This window comes from Ranitomeya imitator, chromosome 1 (genome assembly GCF_032444005.1).
Source record: "Ranitomeya imitator isolate aRanImi1 chromosome 1, aRanImi1.pri, whole genome shotgun sequence".
Lineage (NCBI taxonomy): Eukaryota > Metazoa > Chordata > Amphibia > Anura > Dendrobatidae > Ranitomeya > Ranitomeya imitator.
Genome location: NC_091282.1, coordinates 351,020,130 through 351,040,593, shown reverse-complemented (window position 1 = coordinate 351,040,593; position 20,464 = coordinate 351,020,130). Strand labels below are relative to the sequence as shown.

At 43.4% G+C, this 20,464-nt stretch overlaps 1 protein-coding gene across 3 annotated transcripts in view; it reads left to right on the top strand.

The window, feature by feature from the left end:
* The window catches only part of SMTN (smoothelin), a 173,251-nt gene extending 152,880 nt beyond the window's left edge, over positions 1 to 20,371 (top strand). The window contains exon 19 of one of the 3 annotated variants that reach the window (XM_069760252.1): positions 15,518 to 20,371. In XM_069760252.1, coding sequence (XP_069616353.1) covers positions 15,518 to 15,668 — 151 coding nt within the window. In that variant the 3' untranslated portion in view covers positions 15,669 to 20,371. Of the gene's footprint in view, positions 1 to 2,530; positions 2,659 to 15,517 lie in introns of those variants that run through there. The other 2 variants (XM_069760258.1, XM_069760264.1) reach the window with 2 other exon arrangements.
* Positions 20,372 to 20,464: the final 93 nt, after the last annotated feature.

Below are 20,464 nucleotides of genomic sequence, written 5' to 3'. Positions count from 1 at the left end.
TTTAGTAAGGTCCAAATTAATCTGCATAAAAATGTGTAATTACAAGTCTATGAATATCTCAACAGATTAATATGGTAACACCCATTATTTTAAATGTTATTTAAAGGGAACTAGTCGCATGCAACTCCCTGACTCTCCCTGAATAGCCCTGAAAAACCTTTATTTCTCCTGCGCTGTATTCTAATCGGGTCCGTCCGGTGTGATGGGTGTGCATCGGACTGGACGCACCCGATTAAAATTCAGCGTGGGAGAAATTTAAATGGGTTTTTCAGGGGGTTACATAAGTATTTTACGGAATGCAAAGTAATCAGCTTTTAGAGATAGAATGGCACTAGAACGTTATCTTTAACCATATCCCCCCTTCTTTCATGTTGATTCTTTTTCACATACGGTTTTCATAGAAGCAACTGGATTTCGGTGCTCAGCTGGGCTGATCGTAGCGATATTTCTCAAATGTCAGAAAGGATAAAGAAAGCGGCACTCACCAGTTTGCTGTGTAAACGTCTTTAATGTGCCTTCAGTCCATACGACGGCCGTTTCGTGCAATCAGCACTTCTAGGGGTCCATGGGCCCGTAGAAGTGCTGACTGCACGAAACGGCCGTCGTCCTTCCTCACTCCCCCCACCCTCACTAAAAACCTGATATGTGTCTACACAGATCCGTGTATGGACTGAAGGCACATTAAAGACGTTTACACAGCAAACTGGTGAGTGCCACTTTCTTTTTTTTTATCCTTTTTGACATTTTGCGGAATGCATTGCAGATGCTGACCAAGATGATATTTTTAGCTGCTATGACACAAAAATGGTGACCGGTTCCCTTTAAATGACCGCCGGTTGGTGAAAATTTACTTTCTAATTCTAAACACAGACTGCTAATTCAGAATTCCTGATTACTGTATATGAAAATCTATTAAGTTTGAGTTATCTATGGACATTAATATCGCCATTGTGTCTGCAGGATTTCTTACCAAAAACTATGTACTGTATATGTAGGTCTTTACAGTAGGTTCTATAATGAGAAATCTGCATTTAAATTGATGTACAAATAGTTCAGCCTGATTTGCATAACTGAAGCCTCAGTCACTCCAGTTCTATTCCATGTCCAGCCTCCCCTCCTGTTTGACTGTAGGTGTCACGCAGCATAGAGGCTTCCACTAGAGGAGGAGGTGGCGCTGATATTGTGTGGGGAATAGAGCTGGAGTGACAGAGGCTTCAGATCTACAAATAGTCTTTAATCCTCACTTGCATTATAATTTAAACACTGATTTCTCAGTAACCGGATCGGACTGATCATGTAAAGAGATTGCTGTATTTGTCTTTGAAAGAGCTACCGTATATGCATATAGAAGTACAGTAGTTTGGAGGGTCAAATCCTGCTGACTATTTAAAGCCTTTCACTAAGTGATGCTTCCTTCCTAGTCACACTTCTGCGTACTGCTGCCATTGAGTGCAACTTGGATTCACAAATATTCCAACATTTTGAATTTACTACCTTTAATATAGAATGTGGTCAACAGAAGTGGAGGACAGTAAGCCCCGTTTTGAAACAGATGTTATATGGTAGTCATGGCACATAAGGATGTGGGTCCTAATGATACGATTTGACTCTACCTACAGGTTAGGACCTCAGTCCTTGCTGTCAGGGACAGAGGTGGCCATATGTGAGCATCTCCGCAATTTCAGGAGTTTTTACCAAAATAGTGAAAGACAAATTGCAAAGCTTTGTTTTCTATTGTAATCTTGCCAAAATGATGACTTGTTTCACCTTGGCTTTTTTTTTTTTTTTTTTTTTACAGTTTAATGGAAAAAAAATGAACCATATAACTTGCTGATTTTTATTTTATTACTATAGCAACAATTGGAAAATAGAAAAGTCATGCTGTTAGCTTTCTCGCCTCCATGCAGTCCTTTTTAACCATTGCCTTACATTTAATAAATAGACTCCGATAGACTTGAAGGAATCTTGTGAACCCCATCTTGTGCAAATTTGCTCTTTGGCTGGACAGATTCAATTTGCATTAAATAAATTCAGTGCAAACTGAATTTTAACCGGACATTGTTTAAAAAAAAAGCTTCAGTTGACCCTCCTCTATTTCACCTCTGCATCTGAGAAGTCCCTGACCGAGATGTAGGCAGGAGAGAGGCGAATAAGTAACGGGAGCTCTAGTGGGACAGCCATGGCGAGGGCTGAGGAGAGGATATCCGTTTTTGGGGATGGATTTTTTTTTTTTTGTCTCCCCCTTTCCTTCCCGGCTCTCCGAATCCAGCCAAATTGTCACCATTTTGCTGAAGTCAAATCCCAAAATATCTAATGAAATGCATTTTTATAACGGACTCTCCCATCTCTACTCAACATTTTTTACATTCAAACCCACCTTTGAGGGTTATAAAGTTTAGAGAAATATATATTTGTACAAAATATATTAGTAGCATTGTTAGTTTCCAGCTGTTCGTTAAAATAAAATTATATGTTGTGTGTATGTATAGTGTGTGTGTGTATATATTATGTACTTTTTTTTGTTTTTCAGGAACATATAATTGCCAAGTGTCACCTGAATAGTAGAGAAGTAGCATATTGCCGACTGAAATTTTGAATTGTGAAAAAAAAAATTATTTCCCTTTGCCCTTGATTCAACAGGCCAAGCTAGTATTCAGTTAGAGATCTAATTGAATATGTAGATAAATGATGCAGTTGGATTTTCTGTACGCGTATAGAAATGAATAAAATCCATTCTATAGTTTTACTTGAGAATTTAAAATCAACTAAGAAAAATCAAACTTAAAATCAATCAAAATTAGAATTAAAAATCAACCAACTTTTTTTTTGTTGTAAAATTGTATTTATCCAAAATTGTGTGAAGTGTTGTGTAAGGGTACCGTCACACAGTGGCATTTTGATCGCTACGACGGCACGATCCGTGACGCTCCAGCGTCGTAAACTGCTGTCACACTTTGCAATGTACGACGCTGGAGCGATAATTTCATGACGTATGTGTGATGTAGAAGCCGTTGGTTACTATGCGCACATCGTATACAATATCGTGCACACCTTTGTTACACCATGCGATCATGCCGCCACAGCGGGACACTAGACGACGAAAGAAAGTTTCAAACGATCTGCTACGATGTACGATTCTCAGCGGGGTCCCTGATCGCAGGAGTGTGTCAGACACAGCGAGATCGCTGGAACGTCACGGATATATCGCTGTAACGTCACAAATCATGCCGTCGTAGCGATCAAAATGCCACTGTGTAACGGTACCCTAAAATTGAGGATGAGAGCGTGTCACTGTGCGGGCCTTGTGCGGGCCTCAGCCTATTATTTAAGAATCCATCAGATCCCTGTCACACAGGGAGCATGTTAATCTTACAGACTGGGCATGCACTTATATGGTGTGAGGGGAAACGTTCTGTAATTACACAAATCAAATGCTGGAAATTATGACTCGCAGAGCTTGTGTATCTCTGCAAAGGTCAGGATATTGGGGGCCTCTGCTGGTGTGTAGCCCTGCTACCATGTGTTTTGTAGCCTCTGTATTGTGGGTCTTCTTCTTGACTCCCTGTGCTGTATTACCATGCAATTTCCCCTTTATCCCTCTCTAATTTGCATAAACATCGACTAGCACATAAAGTAAACTTGTCCTTTCTGGTAAAAAACAAAAAACAAAACTGTTACATACATGGATTTCCTATTGTGATCCCCCACAAGTTAGTTACCCTGCTTCTGGTTAGCTATGCGCTGTGCAGTCTCTCGGCTGACTTTCTGCATAGCCCAGCTATTCATTCCTCCAGCACTATGCAATGCATGATTGTGTGGTGTAGTCTGTCAGCCAAATTTCATCTTCTGCTCTTCACATCAAAATAGTTGCATGTGTATTTTTACTTGAAAGAGATATACGGGACTTTACAAAAAACTAAAAATGTACTGAAGCATTAAGGCTACGTTCACATTTGCGTTGCGTCGGGCGCAGGTTCGGCAACGCATGCGTCATGCGCCCCTATATTTAACATGGGGGGCGCATGGACATGCGTTGTATTGCGTTTTGTGACGCATGCGTCCTTTTTGGCGCAAGCGTCAGGACGCAGCAAGTTGCATTTTTTTTGCATCCAAATTCATGCCAAAAAAGGACGCATGTGTCACAAAACAATGCGTTTTGCATGCGTTCTTGTTTGCGTTGTGCGTTGCGTCGCCAACGCAGCACCGCACAACGCAAATGTGAACGTAGCCTTAGGCTACTTTCACACTAGCGTTTTCTGCAATCCGTCACAATGCGTCGTTTTGCAGAAAAAACGCATCCTGCAAAAGTGCTTGCAGGATGCGTTTTTTCCCCATAGACTTGCATTGACGACGCATTTGCGACGGATTGCCACACGTCGCATCCGTCGAGCGACGGATGCGTCGTGCTTTTGCGGACCGTCGGGAGAAAAAAACGCTACATGTAACGTTTTTTTCTCCTGACGGACCGCTTTTTCCGACCGAGCATGCGCGGCCGGAACTCCGCCCCCACCTCCCCACACCTTACAATGGGGCAGCGGATGCGCCGGAAAAATGCATCCGCTGCACCCATTGTGCAATGCAGCAAACGCTAGCGTCGGAATCTCTCCCCGACGCATTGCGACGGGGAGATTCCGACGCTAGTGTGAAAGGAGCCTTACAGGCAGGTAACTGCAACATACCTGCGTGTTGTGCCCAACACCTTTCTTTCCTGGCACAGAGCGGTCACAGAGCACTCTTGCTTGGGAGCCTCTGCTGACATCACGTCTACAGAGCGGAGGCTTCTTTTCTGGTCCCCTCTGTCAACGGGATGTGACTTCTGAGGTCATTCCAATTGACATCTGGATCCCCACTGCCTAACTGGGGGAACCGGCTGTCAATCAAAAGGACGTCGGAAGTCGCACCCTGTCGCAGTGGCTTCTGAATGCCCGGCAGGAGCGGTCTGTGACGGTAGATTAGACTTTTGAAAGGTTTTCGAAAACTCTCTTGAATATTTTATCAAAGTAAGAAATGTTCAAAAGTAAAGATCAAAGCATTTCCTACAACTTAAATACCACCTTAGTTCAGAGATCCCAAACCGTGCCGAAAGTAATATTATTCTGTCCAACATTGTGACCACTACAGACAATAACTGGCCTCAAGGGTTACATGACATGGCAATAGTATTAAATATGCCAGTGATTGGCAGCAGTGGTCCTTTGAATGATGGATCATCACATTTGCCACCAGTGGGGATCGTCATAGAGGCTGCATTGGAACAGCTGGGCATATAGAGGGCACAGTTTTTCTAGGTTAGCTCAATTTACCCTATTTTACCCTATGTAATGCATTCAAAGTACGTTATATAGGACTTGATATGGTGTCAGACATGTGGCCCCTGGTATTTAGATGCTGCTAAATGTCTGCGGAAGCTGTGCATTTATCTAGACAGGCAGCCTTGTTATGCAAGTACGATCAGCAGCCACAATTGACTTTATTCAGATTTACTTATCCCATGAATGTGTCGTGTGTGGTCCCGGCCCATGTATGTCATGTTGCTTTGTCCTATTGTTAGCCCCTTCAAGGTTTTTTTTTTTCTTTTTTTTTTTTTTAAGTCCTTTCAGCCCCAAGTGTATTAGTGGTTCAGGAAAGTTTCTGGTAAGAAACTGCCATTAATAATTCGGCCTTTAAATGGAACTAGTCCGGTTGGAAAATGCTATTAACCTGGCGATGTAGGGTCCATCTGGAGCGTAATAGCCATGCTGAAACTAGTCATGGCCCCCTAGTCATGGCTTTAAGCAGGCCCGACACTTAAGGCTACTTTCACACTTGCGTCGGTACGGGTCCGTCGCTATGCGTCGGGCCGACGTACCGACGCACGTTGTGAAATTTGTGCGCGACGTGGGCAGCGGATGCAGTTTTTCAATGCATCCGCTGCCCATTCTGAAGTCCGGGGAGGAGGGGGCGGAGTTTCGGCTGCGCATGCGTGGTAGAAAATGGCGGACGCGTCGGACAAAAAAACGTTACATTGAACGGTTTTTTGTGACGACTGTCCACCAAAACACGACTGATCTATTGCACGACGGACGCGACGTGTGGCCATCCATCGCGATCCGTCGTTAATACAAGTCTGTGGGGGAAAAAAACACATCCTGCGAGCACATTTCCAGGATCCGTTTTTTGCCCAAAATGACGGATTGCGACGATTGCTAAAAACGCAAGTGTGAAAGTAGCCTCAACTGACACCCAGCTAAGCAAAGGACGAGGCCAGAGCTGGTTGTTAGTCAAAGACCCAGTGCATGCCTACCGCCGTGTAGAGAGATGACTATTGGCCGCAAGCACGCCTGCATGACTGAAAGCCAGCTGCTCTGAGGAGGAATAACCTAAATTTATTTCCTGAGGGCCGCATTTTCAGTACAGCGGTCGGTCACCTTCATAACGATATTAATTTATCTGCAGGTTAATGCCATTATTCAAACTGCCAGATTCACTGTAATAAAAGCCTTTTCAGGATTGCTTAAAGATGACTTATCTTCAGGTCAAAATTGGACAGTTTCTGGATTATTATTTTTTTTATTATTCTTGCTCCCCTAAGTATTCAGTTTTCATTTTTATTCGGTGCTTTTTTTCATAGCCTTTTAGTAAGAAGGTATTACACACAGAGCAGCCAAAGGATACAGCCCCCAGAGCGTCCTATAAGCTGCTACTCATTGTAAAGGCCATAAAAATTTGCACTAAAAAGGTCTATATCTCTGGACCTGTATGGCAGAATAAAAAATAAATTAATAAATGGAACAGGCAATGGAGCTGCAAGAATAAAAACTGTCCACTTTTTCCTGTGTGATAAGTCCTCTTTAAAGGGTTTTTCTGCTAGTGGAATCATAATTTACAATTTGGACCATCAGAATGGTTGTCTCTGGCCCTTTGCTCTTTGCCTCTGTAGGACCAGAGAAGCATGGGCACTGAAGCTGGCCAGATCCATCATTCCTGCCAGCTTCAGAGCAGCTCTTGCAAACTTACTGTGCTCCTTGCCTAGGAGACTAGTCACTGCTGATAGACTACATTGAAAATCCTTCTGGTCTTGAGAAAACACAGGATTTTATTAAGAACTAAATTGTAAGATATTCTGTTTTTACGAGCACTTTACACTTTTACCCATTTACCGTATTTTTCTAAGACCCACCCCAATTTTTGGGGTGGAATATAGCAGAAAAAATATATATTTTTTTATTTTATAAGATGGGGGTCCATCTTATTGTCCGAATTTAAAGTATCTTACCTGAGGGCCGGCGGTGGTACAGCGGGGTCACAGAAGGTACAGCAGCGTCACAGAAGGCATCGTCCCTGCCTCGGGATGCCGGTGGTGGCAAAAGCAATGCTGCAGTCCCAGGGTGTGATGCTGCAGATACGGTTTCGGCAGTGAGGCACAGCATGGAGCAGGGTCCCTTCCTCAGGATGCTGGCGGCAGAAATGTGGCGGCGCCGCAGCCTGGTGAGCAGAGCCAAGTGCATCACCGTGAGCAGAGCCGAGTTTGCACTATAAGATGCACTCCCTCCATTTTCCTCCCAAATTTGTTTGGGAAAAGTGCGACTTATAGTCCGAAAAATACGGTAGTTACCGTACTTGAGAATAACCTTTCAGGGGCCTTCTTCTGAAGTGCTGTGAAAAATAAAATACTAGATGGTGGCCCGATTCTAACGCATCGGGTATTCTAGAATATGTATGTCCACGTAGTATATTGCCCAGCCACGTAGTATATTGCCCAGCCACGTAGTATATTGCCCAGCCACGTAGTATATTGCACAGCCCACGTAGTACGGTATATTGGCCAGTCACGTAGTATATTGGCCAGCACAGAGCCACGTAGTATAGAGACTTAAAAAAAAATAAAAATAAACATATACTCACCTATAGCCCGTTGAAGTCCTGCTATACTTACCATCCGCCGCCTTTCCCACTCCTCGCCACGCTCCCAGGATCGCTCCATTGTAAGCGGCAGCTTGCGGTCCCAGGGCTGGTGTGAGCAGGACCTATGATGACGTCACGGTCACATGACCATGACGTTATGGCAGGTCCTTGTCGCACACCAGCCCTGGGACGGGACCGGAAGCTGCCGCTTGCAATGGAGCGGTCCCGGGAGTGTGGCGAGGAGCGAGAAAGGCGGCGTAGGGTGAGTATAGCAGTTTTTTTTTTATTATTATTATTTTTAACATTACATATTTTTACTATTGATGCTGCATAGGCAGCATCAATAGTAAATCGTTGGGGACACACAGGGTTAATAGCAGCGGTAACAGACTGCGTTACACCGCGGGCCGTTACCGCTGCCATTAACACTGTGTGAGTGGAGGGGATTACGGAGCGGGCGCCGTGCAGGGGAGTAGGGGAGGGACTAATCGGACTGTGCCCGTCGCTGATTGGTCGCGGCAGCCATGTTGGACAGCTGCCGAGACCAATCAGCGAATGAATAACCGTGACAGACAGACGGAAGTACCCCTTAGACAATTATGTATATAGAAATGAATATACCCAAGCAAATATAATAATTTCTAATTTTTAAACATATCCAAATAACAATATCCACCATTAACCAACTCTACCCAGTAAAGCTGAGCGGGTGTTTCTTCTTTACATCTAACGGTTAATGCCAGCTGATGGCCGTACGACAGAATAAATACCTTCAGTTTTTCCCACTCTTTTAGCGAGCATCAAATTCAAATAAAAAACTCCAAAACCAACTGCGGGCAAAGCCAAAAAGCATTGCTGCGCATGCGCCTGCGCACCATGTCCCCAAAGTATTTTGCTGTGTTGCGGGACATAGTGCGTGGGCGCATGTGCAGTAATGCTTTTCAGCTTTGCCAACTGTTGGGCAAAGCATACTGCGCGCGCGACCGAAGATTGCATTGCGCACGCACCAACTATGGAGCACAAGTACTCTAATTCACTAACATATTGCGGACAACAGGGACAGACGGGGTGGAGAAATGAAGATGAAACGCCGCCCATCGGACCGGTAAGTCATTTAAATATCCCGCCAATTTGAGGTGACAGGTTCCCTTTAAACCTGCTCATGCTTTGCACAGCTAGCTTACAGCTTGACCTTTTGGCCTGTTACTAAAACAGCAGTTAATAGCTCAGAGTATCTATATTTATAATTGCCTAAGGGTGCCTGGCGGCCTCGACCAATCAGAGACCGGCACAGCATCGACGATGATGTCATAAAGGTTGCCTCGACCAATCAGCGACGGGCACAGTCTGCCGCCAATTCTGGAATCATCATTGTCCATATATTACAGGGACATGCATATTCTAGAATACCCGATGCGAATGCGTAACCATTAAAACTAAGAAGACCTCATTGTGTGTATTTTCAGAGTCATACCGGCACAGCATCGACGTAGAAATCCCGCGTCTCTGATTGGTCGAGGCCTGGCGGCCTCAACCAATCAGCAACGGGCACAGCGACGATGATGTCATAAAGGACGTAGACATCCTGCGTCTGATTGGTCGAGGCCGCCAGGCCTCGACCAATATATATATATATATATATATATATATATATATATATATATATATCTAGTATATATATATATATATATATATATATATATATATATATATATATATATATATATATATATATATATATTAGATTGTGGCCCGATTCTAACGCATCGGGTATTCTAGAATATGCATGGCAACCATTATGACATCATCGTCGCTGTGCCCGTTGCTGATTGGTCGAGGCCTAGCGGCCTCAACCAATCAGAGACGCGGGATTTCTACGTCGATGCTGTGCCGGTCTCTGATTGGGCCGGGATTTCCAGGACAGACAGACAGACAGACGGAAAAACCCTTAGACAATTAGATATATATATATATATTTTTTGCCCCACTGTATATATATATATATACAGTGGGGCAAAAAAGTATTTAGTCAGTCAGCAATAGTGCAAGTTCCACCACTTAAAAAGATGAGAGGCGTCTGTAATTTACATCATAGGTAGACCTCAACTATGGGAGACAAACTGAGAAAAAAAATCCAGAAAATCACATTGTCTGTTTTTTTAACATTTTATTTGCATATTATGGTGGAAAATAAGTATTTGGTCAGAAACAAAATTTAATCTCAATACTTTGTAATATATCCTTTGTTGGCAATGACAGAGGTCAAACGTTTTCTGTAAGTCTTCACAAGGTTGCCACACACTGTTGTTGGTATGTTGGCCCATTCCTCCATGCAGATCTCCTCTAGAGCAGTGATGTTTTTGGCTTTTCGCTTGGCAACACGGACTTTCAACTCCCTCCAAAGGTTTTCTATAGGGTTGATATCTGGAGACTGGCTAGGCCACTCCAGGACCTTGAAATGCTTCTTACGAAGCCACTCCTTCGTTGCCCTGGCGGTGTGCTTTAGATCATTGTCATGTTGAAAGACCCAGCCACGTTTCATCTTCAATGCCCTTGCTGATGGAAGGAGGTTTGCACTCAAAATCTCACGATACATGGCCCCATTCATTCTTTCATGTACCCGGATCAGTCGTCCTGGCCCCTTTGCAGAGAAACAGCCCCCAAGCATGATGTTTCCACCACCATGCTTTACAGTAGGAATGGTGTTTGATGGATGCAACTCAGTATTCTTTTTCCTCCAAACACGACAAGTTGTGTTTCTACCAAACAGTTCCAGTTTGGTTTCATCAGACCATAGGACATTCTCCCAAAACTCCTCTGGATCATCCAAATGCTCTCTAGCAAACTTCAGACGGGCCCGGACATGTACTGGCTTAAGCAGTGGGACACGTCTGGCACTGCAGGATCTGAGTCCATGGTGGCGTAGTGTGTTACTTATGGTAGGCCTTGTTACATTGGTCCCAGCTCTCTGCAGTTCATTCACTAGGTCCCCCCGCGTGGTTCTGGGATTTTTGCTCACTATTCTTGTGATCATTCTGACCCCACGGGGTGGGATTTTGCGTGGAGCCCCAGATCGAGGGAGATTATCAGTGGTCTTGTATGTCTTCCATTTTCTAATTATTGCTCCCACTGTTGATTTCTTCACTCCAAGCTGGTTGGCTATTGCAGATTCAGTCTTCCCAGCCTGGTGCAGGGCTACAATTTTGTTTCTGGTGTCCTTTGACAGCTCTTTGGTCTTCACCATAGTGGAGTTTGGAGTCAGACTGTTTGAGGGTGTGCACAGGTGTCTTTTTATACTGATAACAAGTTTAAACAGGTGCCATTACTACAGGTAATGAGTGGAGGAAAGAGGAGACTCTTAAAGAAGAAGTTACAGGTCTATGAGAGCCAGAAATCTTGATTGTTTGTTTCTGACCAAATACTTATTTTCCACCATAAAATGCAAAAAAAATGTTAAAAAAACAGACAATGTGATTTTCTGGATTTTTTTTTCTCAGTTTGTCTCCCATAGTTGAGGTCTACCTATGATGTAAATTACAGACGCCTCTCATCTTTTTAAGTGGTGGAACTTGCACTATTGCTGACTGACTAAATACTTTTTTGCCCCACTGTATATATATATTATATTTTCTCATGTGAAGTCTTTCACAATTGGACTAGGCCGACAGACCGGTCTGGTCACATGTTCCTCCACCAGCCACCATTTTGTTAACAGGAGCGAGGTTTAGTGTGTGAGGAAAACTGCACTAACTGTGACAGGCGTAGAATCTGATACTTGTCTACTATATAATTTTCTAAGGGTCACTTCCTCCTTCCAAGTCGCTGATTGGTCGTGGCTGTTTTGCCGCCACCAATCAGCGACGGGCACAGTCCGGTGGTAAAATGGCCGCTCCTTCCTCCCCGCAGTCAGTGCCCGCTCCATAATCCCCTCCAGTCAGCGCTCACACAGGGTTAATGGCCGCGTTAACGGACCGTATTATGCCGCGGTGTAGCGCACTCCGTTAACACAGCTATTAACCCTATGTGACCAACTTTTTACTATTGATGCTGCGAATGAAGCATCAATAGTAAAAAGATCTATTGTTACAAATAATAAAAAAAGGTTATTCTCACCCTCTGACGTCGTGCGCTGTCCTCGGCACTGCAAGTGGCAGGTTCCGGTGCCAAGGATGCTATGCGAGAAGGACCTGCCATGACGTCACGGTCATGCGCTCATACCAACCCTAGGACCTGAAGCTGCAGCGTGCACCGCACACAGGCGCCAGGACTTCAAGGGGCCTTCGGAAGGTGAGTATGTGTTTTATTTTTTATTTTAAGTCTTTTTTAACCACGCGTATAGTGCCCACATTGCTATATACTACATGGGCTGTTACATACTGCGTGGGCTCTGTTATATACTACATCTCTGTGCTATATACTATGTAGCAATATACTATGTGACTGTGCAATATAATACATGATTGTGCAATATACTACGTGCCTCTACAACAGTGTTCCCCAACTTCAGTCCTCAAGAGCCACCAACAGGTCATGTTTCCAGGATTTCTTTAGTATTTCACAGGTGATAGAATTATTGTCTGTGAAGGTGATGCAATTATCACCTGGGCAATAGTAAGGAAATCCCGAAAACAAGACCTGTTGGCTCTTGAGGACCAGGGTTGGGGAACACTGCTCTACAATATACTACGTGGCTATGTTATATACTACGTGGCTCTGCTATATACTACGTAGCTGTGCAATACACTACGTGGCTGTGTGCAATACACTACGTGGCTGTGTGCAATACACTACGTGGCTGTGTGCAATACACTACGTGGCTGTGTGCAATACACTACGTGGCTGTGTGCAATATAGTACGTAGCCTGTGCTATATACTACCTACATATTCTAGAATACCCGATACGTTACAATCGGGCCACCATCTAGTATATTAAGTGCTACAAAATCATGTCCACAACACATCTGTTAAAAAGATAAAGTGGCCACCCCCTTTGGACCACTGCATGAAGTGCAAATATTATCGGAGCCGAAGAATCTAGAAAAAGTATTGATCAACCTCACAACCCGACCCCTGCACTCATGTGACATGGAAAAGCTTCTAATGTCATACACAGCTCTTTGCTCAGATTTCATGGAATTACATGTTTTTCTTGCAAAAATGTTAGACATTTGTTTCTATGAACAATCCTTGTGCATGTGCGACTTTACTGCCATACTCTGGGTGTTTAGGAAATTTTAGGAATGTGATTGGCATTGGCATCAAGAACTGGTCAAAAGTAGGGTATAGCACTACAGATATGAGTGATATAATTCACTTTCTTCAATGACTAAAGGATTGCAAGTACCGTAATATCTTTATGGATTGGGCTTTATGTGAATTGGGCTTTGTGTAATGTAATGGAGGCGAATGCTAAGGTTTAACTACACTTTCATGCTTCAGAATCCACATCAGATCTCCACAGCTATTCCACAAAATAAAATATAGTGAAAATCTCTGTTCACACGCTGCCTAAAAACTGCTCCGCATGCTCTATTCTGTCATGGATTAATTCTGGATTTTACCTACTCTATTGTGACAATTGAAATCCTAGTATAAAGTTGGAACAAGCATTCTCTCCTATGGATAGGGCATAATAATAATAATAATAATTTTTATTTATATAGCGCCAACATATTCCGCAGCACTTTACAATTAAGCGGGGACATGTACAGACAATAACTTCAATACAAGTTAAGACAATTTAAACAGTGACATTAGGGGTGAGGTCCCTGCTCGCAAGCTTACAATCTACAAGGAAATGGGGGGACACAATAGGTGAAAAGTGCTTGTTATTTCAGGTCTGGCAATTATAATAAATAGGGATTATCATATAAAGCTGCATGATCCGGTCATCAGCCCGTGTGTTTAAGTGCAATAGTCAAGTATCAAGTGCAGTTATGTGCATGGAGGGTGTGGAGACAGATGAATAGTAGGGTGCAGATTCAGAGTAATATTTGGAAGGAGGGAACAGGGCAAAGTTTACGGAGTAGTTGATGTGGTAGGCTTGTTTTGAAGAGATGGGTTTTTAAAGCGCGCTTGAATAGGTCGGGGCTAGGTATCAGTCTGATCGTCTGGGGAAGTGCATTCCAGAGAGCTGGCGCAGTACGAGAGAAGTCTTGGAGATGGAGGTGTGAGGTTTGGATTACATAACTTCCCAATCGCTGAGGGTCTGACTGCTGTGACCCCACCGATCCTGAGAACGCTGGCTCTCAAGATCCCCGTATGAATTAAGCACTGGTTGATCATACAACCGCTCCGTTCATTCTTAATGGGACCACCGGAGATAACCTGCCAAGCGCAGCACTCTTTATGCACTCCAATAATAGCGAATTTGAGCAGTAGTGCACATGATCGACCACCACTCCATTCTCACAGGGATCATCAGAGCTTGGTGGACATTTGAGCAGTTGCAGCCTCAACGATACTTATGTGAATGATCTTAGGAATACCTCTTTAAAGGTAGTCAGTAAGCAAAAATTGTCCGTTCACAGCAAGCCCGGGTGCTCTGTGCATCCTTGGAGTAGCCGAGCAGTTCAGTTCACCTTCCCACATATTTTGTTCCCCCTCTACCCCAACCCTTCTTTGGCTCCTCTAAAGTCAGAGCTGGCAATCAAGGAAGAGATGGGTGGAAGTAGATGAGGAAAACAGGTGGGTGGGAAGGTGAACCGAGCTGCTCAGATGGCAAGGGAGCACTGAGCGCCTCATAGCATGTGTGAATAAAGAAAGATTTCTGACACTGCAGTGGATTTGAGCGCATAAGTAATGATTTTTATTAGTTCCGTATCCCTTAAAAGGTTTTCTGTTTTGTTTGAACAATAATTTGTGCTGATGGACTGCTTAAAAAAATGAATTGGAATGGAGTGTCCTCAAGGTCGTGTCCTTTCCTGGTTCAGGTTAACGGGTTTTTCATCAAACAGAAATGATAAAAATACCTGTCTTTAAAGGGACACTGTCACCTGGATTTGGAGGGAACAATCTTCAGCCATGGAGGCGGGGTTTTGGGGTTTTTGATTCACCCTTTCCTTGCCCGCTGGCTGCATGATGGCTGCAATATTGGATTGAAGTTCATTCTCTGTCCTCCATAGTACACGCCTGCGCAAGGCAAGATTGCACTGTGCAGGCATGTACTACGGAGGACAGAGAATGAACTTCAATCCAATATTGCAGCCAGCATGCAGCCAGCGGGTAAGGAAAGGGTGAATCAAAAACCCCAAAACCCTGCCTCCATGGCTGAAGATTGTTCCCTCCAAATTCAGGTGACAGTGTCCCTTTAAAGTGCAGTAGGCTAGGTAGAAACCAGCGGGCTCTCGCCCAGGGTGACTGTTCTCCTTGTTCCAAGGAAATATTAACGAGCAGTTGGCAAAATGTATGGTCATAGTTTAAGTACCCTTGTAAATGCTGTACCTGCTGTCTTAATTACGGTGTAAAAATGTTTTTCCATGTTTTCCAATATACTGGTAATTGGTCTAAAACTTCTAATTTTTTTTTAAATCCCTATTTTTTTTTTTTTTTTTTTGTATGATTCCTTTTATTGACTGTTTTTCCACGCCACTCTGTTGTGGTCAGATTTAATAAAAATCTTTCTTCTGACAGATATCTTGTGGACTGTGTTCCCCTGGTGGAGGTTGAGGACATGATGATCATGGGAAAGAGGCCGGACTCCAAGTGCGTTTTCACCTACGTCCAGTCCTTATACAACCACCTGAGGCGGCATGAAATGCGTCTACGCAAGAATGAATTTTAATAAAGCCCCTTTGTCCCCTTGAATTCTCCTGGCACAGCACCAACACTATGCGGCTAACGCCACAGCAGTAGAGCGCAACTTCACAGTTAACCCCCCGATCACTGAAGGGACACTTCATGGGGTTATATTGTGCTGCCAACATGTCATTGGCGTTATAGACTGTACATTTGACTATGCTTTACTTTATTAATGCCGCCTCACTTGCATCTGTCTGAGGCCGGAGCGCTGCAGTGCGTTGCAGTGCAATGCATTGTGACTCTTTGGTCTACTTCTGCTGCTGTGCTAGTGGGATTGTCACTGCCTGAAATACCTAACCCCTTTCCCACAGAATTAATATATTTGGAGAGTACTATAAAATAGCACCAGGTAAGCGCTGGGCCTTTACTTTATCACAGCCACAAGCTTCAGAATGGTCGTTGAACTGTCTTTTTTTCCACATTCATTGGCGCTCTGTGCTGTATATGTATGTAGTCAGGGCTAGAATGGCACTCTGATACAGTGTACATCACAGGACTTGTACCAGAACTCCAAAAAATGCAATGTTTCCTGGACATAACTGATCTTATTGGCCTTTCCATGGGGCTTTCATTGATGGATACGGTAATTCTGTCCGACTCCTTGTGAATGATGATACTGCATTCTGAATATGAAGGTAAACGCATGAAGGAACCTGTCATGTTAAACATGGTCTCCTGTGCAAAAATGTACGATTTGTGCTTTAATTTAAATCCCTGCTCTATGATTAGGAGTCCAGTGGGCGGTTTTATTCAATGATTGACAGCCTTCTCTTAGTGAGCATTTTAGAGTTGGCTATGTGAGTGCTGACTCACACTTTATTTCCAACACCACTATGGTGGAATCTTGGTCATACCCTCGGCCTTCATATATTATTTATTGCAATGAATGTATGATTGAACCCTTTGTCTTAAAGGAGTGGTTTGGGCAAAATGAAAAGCTCACTACTGGTTTGGTGAAGTTAAAAAAAAGTAATTTTCACTCTTCTACTGTCACCCACTTGGATCCTGCACGGGATGTTCTGAGGTCTGCACTTACACAGAGAGGAGACTGCGCCAATCTACCAGACGACTGCAGCCTGTGATGCGGTGCTTGTGTCAAAGGACTGCTGCAGCCAATCAGACCACAGCAAGTCTTCTGCAGGTGGAATGGTGACATGTCCTCCTTCTTTGTACGTACAGACTACGACGCAGCCTTTGCTGGACCCAGGTCGGTGATGGTATGTGAGTATATAGTTTGGGGTTTTTTGTTTTCTGCCACCAGTGAGCTTTTCATTTTGCCTTGACTATCCCTTTAAACATGCACCCTGGTTCTAATTCTTCCTTTTTACCACCATTCTTTTTTTTTTCTGACAACCCCCTCTTTTTATGGTTCCTCCTCTTTACCTGGCAAATGATGCAGTGGATTGTATATCTGCGAGGAGTGTTTGGTACAACACGGTAAATGTATAAATGTCATCCCGTAGCTATGCTAAGTGCTGTCTACATTTATGGAGAGAACTGGTTTCCATCGGATTGCTGGGCTTCCATTTGTGTGGAATTGCACTTTAAGATTTTAGTATTTTTTTTTTTTTTAGCATCATACCGTACTGTAATGTAAAGGGTAAGAAATGTTCAGATTTTACATGAATATAGATTATGCTATATTTTATCAGTCTTTGACGATGGTTACTGAAACCATTTATTAGATTTTCTAAATTATGAATGATGACCGTGAAAAGACTGCATCATCGGATCACACAGACTATAGACTGGTGCATTTATACAATTTTTAATATATATATGGTTCTTACAATCCACCTCCAATTTTTGATGAGTATCCTTACCTTCCTTTTTTTTCAATATGGTCACAGATTGTCGATGTGCATCAGACATTCATTAACCTTACTTTAATATGGTTTTCTGCTTTACTCTGTATACTTGTTTTACATATTTCTATACTGTTGCCTGTTTTCATATATGGCCGGTCTGTGTTCTCAGACAGTTTAGCACATCAGACAGATACTGAATTGTCGTCAGCTAAAGTGCATCTAGTTGAAGGCTGCCATCCGTCAGGAAAGCCACTGCAATGTTGCCTGGCTTCGGGTGATTTAGGGATTAGGAATATAAAATATTGCTGCAGTCTCATTAAATTTACAGTTCTGAGAATGAGCACAGTCACTGATTGCTCGTCTTAGAAAGCCAAGACATCGGGGCCTCCGGCTTTGTGCATACTGCGATCTGTTCTCAGTTTTAATTGACAGGCACACGGGGCATAGACCAATGTTCTACATAAAGCCTATTACAGAAAGGAGTGCAGCACTATCTGAATTCCCTGAGAGTAGAATAGATGGCTGTAATACAAGCTAGCCAAACGTTCTTTTTTTTTTCTTCTTGCGTTTCGTCATTAAACTCATGCCACTAGTCTTAGAGGAAGAGGACTAGAACTCTAGTGCCACCTATTGGAAGTAGCAATCCTAAAAAATCAACGTCAATGCTTTAACGAGCCTTGTCACACGACTTGTGATAAAAGCTAAACTAGAATCTCAGTAATGTTGTCAACTTTCGCCGTTTTTGGTCATTTAATGCATTATATTAGGCATTTAATGACCTTTCTGTCTGGACTAATTGCCTGTCCTAATCAGGTGATCACATTGGTAGTCTGTGATCTCAGATCCTTAGGGATTTCCAGAATGAATCAGAACATGCATCCCTTATAGACATATTATTTACAATAATCTTTTGGTTACATCAGTGTTTCTCAAACTGCAAGGCCGTCCTTACCATTGAGGCGCCCCCTAGCTGTTGGTGAGGTTCAACTTGAAAGTCCGTATTCACGGACATGATAATAAAACGCACAGTGCTTTGTCTTCCTATAGATATCTCTAAAGTAGCAACACAATAAACTAATTTTGTACATTCTTTATTATTCTGAAGTTTAAGAAACAAAAACATAATTGAGCCTGTCTTTTCATGTTGGCTTAACCTTGCACCACTAATGGTGAGCCCCTGACACCTTTTTGCACAGCTGAAAGAAGGTTAAAAACAAATTTTAAGAAGCCCTGACTGTAGGTCTCCATACACATTAAACTAATGGCAGCCAATCCCACTTATGTTGGTGTGATCCACCTAGTGACTCCTCAGATGATGCAGGATGTGAGGATGTGGCACGTCCTTTTTTCTCCATCCTATCCTTATGTTCTACAGGAGATGAGCAGCAAATTAAAAAGTATTAAGGCCCCCATACATATGAGGTGAAGGTTTACTGAACCGGTTTGGCCATCCATTGGGGGCCTCCTAACGTTTAGCCAAGAGATAATGTTGAGTGAGAGAAGGATCTCTAAGGCCTGTCTCACACGTCCAGATAATTCTGATACCGGAAAAATCGGTACCGGAATTGTCCGTGTGCTTACCGTGAACATCAGTGTGGCACACGTGCGGCAGCTGTGTGCCAACTGGGTACTACACGGACCGTGCAGGAGACAGCGCTACAAGTAAGCGCTGTCCCCTGCATCTGGTGCTGAAGCCGCCATTCATATCTTCTCTCCAGCAGCGTTCGCTAGAGAGAAGATATGAAAAATCCTTTTTTTTTTTTTTTTTCGTGTTTAAAATAAAGATCCCTGTCCCCACTCCCCTCCCACACCCTGTGCGCCCGCCCGCTGTTACTAAAATACTCACCCGGCTCCCTCGAAGCGTCCTCTCCGCGCCGCACCTTCTCCTGTATGAGCAGTCACGTGGTGTTTTACACGGACCCATTGACTTTAATGGGTCCGTGTGATCCGTACGCTCCCACGAACACTGACATGTCTTCATGTTTTGCACACGGAGACACGGTCCGTGAAAACACGCTGACATGTGCAGAGATACATTGATTTCAATGTGTCTACGTGAGTCAGTGTCTCCGGTACGTGAGGAAACCGTCACCTCATGTACCGGAGCCACTGACGTGTGAAACCGGCCTAAAGCAGTTGGGCAGCAGCTTTCTTATTGAGAACACAGGCGCATTCGGCGGAGATGGCCGTCAGCTCAGTAAATCATGTCTTCTATCCATTATCCAAAGTTTCTGAGCAGAATCAAAGGCATTGTGATCGTCTCATGTATTATTGACATTAGACCATTTTGTTTTCCCTACTACTGTTATGTTGCACATGGATGTGCACATGGATTAGGCAGTGATGTAGCAGATACACCTAACGCTACTTTTAGTCATTGGTGTTGTTGAAAATCACACTGATACAATCTGTACGTTGTTCAGCCATGTCCAGCATTGTGGTACCAGGACATTACCATTAGGATGTTCCTGGCACCTTGTCAGGCGTTGTCAGTCTATGTAATAACGCTACAGTCCTCCGCTATCACAAATGTGACCCCCGTCTGCTCTGTTCTACATTGGTAAGTATACTTTCAGGGTTCTTCCAGAAAATAGTATCTGTCTGTACATTTATATTTTTGTACGTTTATATAATTCGAAACCCTACAAGACACAAGATGTGCAAACAGCCGCATATCCACTGCTTGTAGATTTGGGTGACTTCACATTAACTATATGAACAATACAAATTTCTATTGTTCTCATTGTCTAAACGGTATCAATAGCCAGTCTGTCTGTTGTGACCAGAAAGCTTTGATCACTCCTCATTCACAGCTTTTGTGTACCATTCTTTTATACACCGACGTGTGCTGTCATTTTAATAAATTAATATTAACTAATGTGTTCTCCAGGCTCTTTATTTCACTCTACGTTGAAACCAAGGATTTCTAGTACCCATAATCTGAATCCTATGTAAAATAAAGCTGTGGTGG